Raw genomic sequence first — 6,128 nt, 5'->3', positions numbered from 1 at the left:
GATACATGGACAGGTCAGAAACAGAGGTCAAAAACAGAGGTAGCAGATAATTAGATGGAGGAATACGGAATAGTGAAAGAGGTTCACAGTAGCAGGAATGGGTAACTAAGCAACACTGACAAACTGTCAAACAAGGGTATAGCTGCCTTTGGGGAGGATGTGATAATGAGCAGCATGTGAAGATAATTGAAGAGTGGCAACAGCTGAGCAGGTGGGTGTGGGAATCAGGCAAGGTCAGTGGACAGGTGGAGAGTGGCAAAATCAATGGGGGAGAATGGTTGTGGCTGTGGGAAAATTGATCATTAGTAGATATAAAAGCTGTTGTACTTCATTGAGCATTATTACCCTTTACTTGTGATATGTGGGCTGACTTAATTACATTTATAGTGTCACTGTGTGCCACCATTCTCTTCAACAGGTTGCTGAGTGGAAAAGGTGCAACATCAGAAACCTTAGATTCAACAGGTTTATGAGATGTAACTTCTATGTAATGTGCACAAAATTTAAGATTAGACTTAAATGACAGGTTCACGGTTTTTCAAGTCTGTCTTAAAACAACAGTGAAGTCTCCATATGAACACTGAAGTAAGTTTTTTACTCACTGTAATCATTCTTCCTGTTCATACTGACTAGGCCTATTAAAAGATCTTCAAATGTGCTTTCAATGTAGGTGATGGGGGACAAAATCCACAGTGTGTCCACACAGTTATTTAAAGGTTGATCTAAAGCTTATGCGAGGCTTCAGCAGTCTGAGTTAGTCATATCAAGTGGATAGCTACTATTTGTATTTATATTTCAGTTATCTCTGCCCCTGCTGTACTTACTTTTATCTTCTTTTTTAATCTGTCACTCACAAGCCCCAAAATGTGATGGAAGTGCAACAATACATTGATGGAATGCACCTTAAATAAGATATGTCAACATATTGATTCAACTCGTATTGTGGTTTTAATTGATTTATTGTAATGTGTGGGAAATGTTAGTGAAAACAGTATCCAAAAAATAATGTAAGTTCAAGATAAATGATAAATGAATGATAAACTTCTCTATCAGTAGATCTACAGACAAGGTCGAGCTCTATTTCAAGCTATTTCTTATACTCCTGGTATCATTATGACCATGATTTCCTCATGAAATACATTATTTTACATTCTTTTGTCTCCATCTAGTGGAGTGAAGTTGTAAATACACTTTTGTGGCCAGAGGAAACTGTAAATGGCCACCCAATCATCCAAAAAGGGGTATACGTTCTTTTCCAACAACCAAAAAATTCTATGTCAATGCACAGTTATGCTAAAACACAATTAGCTGCATTTGAGTGCTTACCTGTTGTGGTTTAATGATTACTCCTATTTTGTTGACATCAGTTTTACATCCTCGTTTGAGCTCACACAGATGGCCATACTGTAAAAGTAATAATAATGATTGCAAATTCAACACAATTTTCCTTCAAATGTTTTTTTTCTGAGCTCATTACAACCCAATATGTAGAAAACATATTGAGGTGGGAAAATACAGAGATGCCGATGACAAGCATTTTTATTACAAAAATGTAGTAGATATTTGAGAAATGTATTAAGATATATATCATCATATAAAGATTGTGTATTCTGCAGCGTCATCAGTTCAAAATCATGTTTACAAGAAATGAAATTCTTCAAAGACAATGTATATAAAAAGTCAACAGACAGTACCTGAGGTCTCCTGGATCCCGAACAGAACAAAACCACTTCAGAGATGTTATGATTTTAACATTTACTTTTTTTTTTTATTGTAAAGGTGGTTTCTTACAAAACAGTCATGTTATACAGCGGCAAAGAAAGAGGCCAGAACACAAAACAAAAAGAGTGAGGGCAAGAAAGTCAGAGAAGACAAAAACAGAACTTTGGCGGTGACAAAAGAAAACAGCAACATAATCTGCTACGCAGTAATCCAAAAAAGATTTTACGAATCATTTATTAGCATGGCAACACAATGGAAAGCACAATAAAAATAATAATAAAAAAAGAAACAAATATAGGAATAAAGTGTGTTGTAACCAAGGCCCCGGTAACAGTCTACTGTATGTTGAGCTGTCCTGCAGTTTGTAATACTGTAGGAACCATCTCTTTTGCACCCACAACACTGCATCAATGCAGCACAGCACGTGTAAGACATGACACTTGTAAGGCTCCATCTGTCTGTGTTTTTAAGGAGCCAACAAAGGCAGATATAGTCATTTAGCTATCTGTTTTTAGACAACAACTACAGCTGAGAAAGCATACTGTCCAATCAAAAATAATCATCTTTGCACATGCTAAAATAAAGTCTTCTGACAGAGTGAGAGCTATCGCAGGTTTAATGCTACATCAGCTGAAACGACAGAGAAACAGCAGTACAGTATATAAAGACTAATTTTAACAGTATAAAACATCTCCATTTAAATGTATCTGTTTATTAGGGAAAGTGGTTTTTAGTAATTACATAGTAGTGTCATTTATAAGTGTTGGTTAGATAGTAGATATACAGTACATCCACGAGTCTTGACAGACTTCCTGTGTTAACATCTATGTCTTGCAAAAAAAAGAAAAAAGTCTAACATCTTTCCAGTTTAGTCTGTTTATGAATGTTTCACTCAAGTGAGTAACTGTTTCCAACTTACAGTACATAATTTAAAAGTTGAGGGTTTTCTTATGATTTTAAAATTATGATTTCCTGGGAAATATATCACTTAGCAACACTCACTAATGTTGTAATATAGGCCTATTTAAAGTGGAAAAAAACCTGCAAATGTTAACAAACTGAATCTTCTGTTCTTCTGTTTTTCCAGCACACCGTGTTAAAGTTTAGAAAACATGCATATTCACTTTCTTGATAAAAGTTTGAGAAGATTGATATCATTCTAATGTCCCTACGCTAAAATTGAAGCTAAAGCTAGCCGGCGGTTAGCACAGCTTAGCAAGAAGCAGCTATCATTCAGCCTTTGTAGAGATTTTTAAAAAAACAAAACAACAATGATGTAATTAGTGAGCTGTAGTGATGCTGGTAGGTGAAAAAGCCTAGTTAGCGATTTACCTGTTTTCACTCTTTATGTTAAGCTACATTAACTGACTGCCACCTGTAGCTTCATATATAAGACGGGACATTTACTTATTCTGAAAATACTTGGACATTCTAGCATGAAAAATTGTTGAAGTAACTTCTACAGCTAATTCATTTATATGACCACTGTTATGTCATTTCAGGGTCAGACTACAGCTAAGACAGTTGCATGATAGCATTAATGACATTTGTAAAAGGGCGTCTTTGTTGACATGCCTAAAATTCAGGGCTTTTTCAGAAGCCTATTTCATTGACAATTCCTGGTCAATAATGGATTCCTTTTCAAAATTAAAAATACTTGCAAGGAAATATGTTGATGGGAAAGCTACTGCACTATTTTGTCTCAAAATTCTTAAAAAGGACTTTTCTTTTTGCAGGACACAGACATCACTCTCTAATACTTCCATAGTGGTCTAAAGTAAAATGTCTACAATGGCTTGACTAACAAAACACATCATCTTCTCCTCTATTCCTCCTCTTAAGTCTTCCTTCTTCCTTCTCAACTCAACTTGATCCAGCTCCTTTTTTCTCCATGACAAACTATCTCGTCATCAATCCCTCACCTTCCCTGTACACAAAAAAGTGAACCCCCCTCTTCCTCATCTCTTATCAAATAAACCCAGATTACAATCCGCTCCCCTCCTCTCCTCTGTAGCTCAGTAGTGCCCCCTAGCAGGGATGAACGTTACAGGCACGGATCTCCTTCCGGTCCTTACAGCTGGCCGTCATGGCGCCCTTAGCTCTTTTCTTCACCAACATGTAACGCTCCTGGATCCCCCCTCCGCATGGTTTGGTACAGTCCGTCCAGTTGGTCCACGGCTGCATCCTGCAACCTGTCGCAACAAATGCAAAGACATCTCACATGCAGTCTCATGTAGCTGCTTTAATTAGCTACTAAAAGTGCAAAACTAATAATCACCACCAACCTGCCTGTTCTTCCACGGCTGCATCTTTTCCCTGTTTGCCCCTTCTTCTCCTCTTGCCTCCACCACCACCTCCTCCTCCTCCTCCTCCTCCTCTCTCCTCCTTCGTTTTTGTCCGGCACTTCCTAACCTTGCATTTCTTCCTCTGGATGGTTTCGGGACAAGCGCTGCCCCCGAGTTGAGGCTCCAGTTTGATCATGCGGGTCCTGATGGTGTGTCCTTTACCGCAGGACTTGTTGCACTCTGACCACTCCGACCACTCAGACACCATGCAGTCGATGGCTGGATGGAGGAAGAGAAAGAAGACAAAGAATAGACAGAGGGGGACAAAAGAAAAGGGGGAAATGATAGAAACAGAGGAATAAAGGAGAGGCAGACAATAAAAAAAAATGAGATTGAAAGACTAAGACCAAATATAGGTACAGAGGAAAATGTTGTGAACTGTTGGGTGCATGTTAAATAAATGTTAAAATGCACTATAGGCAGTGGTGGAATGGAACTAAGTACATTTATTTATATTAATATAGTTTATTATAATAACACCTATTAGTAGCATAATAAGCACATTTAGTTATGATACTTCCTGTATATTTTCTCACCTACTTTTACTTACAATAAATCAAATGTTAAATAGAACTTTTATTTATAATGGAGTATTTTAACACTGTGGTATTGCTACTTCTACTTCTGTAAAGGATCAGAATACTTCTTCCTTCTTCACTGTCTAATTGTGTCGAATAAATGTGGTCAACTGAAGTACAGCAGGCTTGGAGAACATGAACCCATTATAACATAATTCCTTTATGTAGTTTAAATAAATAATGTGATTGTACATCTTCTCGCCATTATAATATCTGAGTGCTGAGGATGTAGAGCAGAGTCTGTTAGAGAGAGCAACATGAGCAGGCAGATAGCTGGGCAGGTTATTGGTGTTAACACTACCGTGAATGCATCACAAATGTACATTTCTATAGTCCATTGGTTTCTATAGTCTGAAACCAACTGCGTGTAGAAAGTTTGATAAAGAAAGTTATTCAAAAGTTGAACCACAAAATGAAATTGATATTTATAACAAAGTCTGAGTGACTATGCTACTCCCATGAAGTGGTTTAAATAATATGGTGAAATCAGAGCACACCAGGAGGCTTATATTAATCATGAAGGTCCCGCTCACCCACACATGGGTTTTAGCTTTTCAAAAGCTGCCGATTAGGCCTCTGCTTAGGGGGAGTTACACATTGTGTGCAGACCACATATGCTCTACTCATAAGTATAATAAAAGTGTCATTTTCCCTCTGTGTGACAGGTGCAACAAAGCTTACAGAACAGTGAGGAAGACGTCAGTCAACCCTAACCCCACAGTCTGCACTCATGTGAAGGGAATTTTAAAAATGAGTCATCACTTTTGGTTTTACCTTCCTATTTATGTAATGAATCTTCACTTACGACACTCGGGCAGCATGCACTTCTCTGTCTGCTCCAGCTCCTCCGTGCACTGTGCAGGATCAGACTTCAGCATCCTCTGACGTGTTCGAATGCCCCGGCCGCACGTCACGCTACACTCAGTCCAGTCCGACCAGGGAGACAGCATGCACGGGATGGTATCTGTGAGCAAATAAAAACAAGCATCATATCATATCAGCTCATGTGTTACACTCACAATATGATCAAACTGTTAGAAGTAAGTCATTGTGAACTCACGGCACTCTGGCATCATGCATTTCTCCACTTCCTCCACCTCCGTCTTACACATCGATCCGTCTATAGGAGGCATCTTCACCATGCGCTCACGTCTCCTCATGCCCAACCCACAGGTGACACTGCAGGGATCCCACTCAGCCCACTCAGTCACAACACAGCTGCTGGGAGCTTTGGAGCAAATATAAAATGACACAGGAAAAGAACAATATCAGTGTTGCTCACATCAAGTTTCAAGGTTGTTGAATTGTGAGGGAATGTATTCATCATCACTATTATCTGTCTTTATCAGAGTTTTACTCAAATGACTGAATGATAGTGAGTATAACAAATTAAGTCTCATATTTTAGTTTTAGCTTTAGCTTCCCATTATGTATAATAATGAGCATGCATAAATGCAGTGGGAGGCTAATAGTGGTCTGTGGG

At 38.5% G+C, this 6,128-nt stretch overlaps 1 protein-coding gene across 1 annotated transcript in view; it reads right to left on the bottom strand.

Moving 5' to 3' along the window:
• Positions 1–3,728: 3,728 nt before the first annotated feature.
• LOC128358335 (spondin-1-like) overlaps positions 3,729–6,128 on the bottom strand; it is a 100,232-nt gene continuing 97,832 nt past the window's right edge. The window contains exons 13-16 of the mRNA XM_053318574.1: positions 5,706–5,873; positions 5,451–5,609; positions 4,008–4,286; positions 3,729–3,914 (exon numbers count right to left, since the gene is read on the bottom strand). Of these exons, the coding sequence (XP_053174549.1) occupies positions 3,751–3,914; positions 4,008–4,286; positions 5,451–5,609; positions 5,706–5,873 (770 nt within the window). The 3' untranslated portion in view covers positions 3,729–3,750. The remainder of the gene's footprint in view (positions 3,915–4,007; positions 4,287–5,450; positions 5,610–5,705; positions 5,874–6,128) is intronic.

This window comes from Scomber japonicus, chromosome 5, assembly GCF_027409825.1.
Source record: "Scomber japonicus isolate fScoJap1 chromosome 5, fScoJap1.pri, whole genome shotgun sequence".
Lineage (NCBI taxonomy): Eukaryota > Metazoa > Chordata > Actinopteri > Scombriformes > Scombridae > Scomber > Scomber japonicus.
Note: the sequence above shows the minus strand (reverse complement) of the source record. Positions and strands in the feature narration are given on the sequence as shown.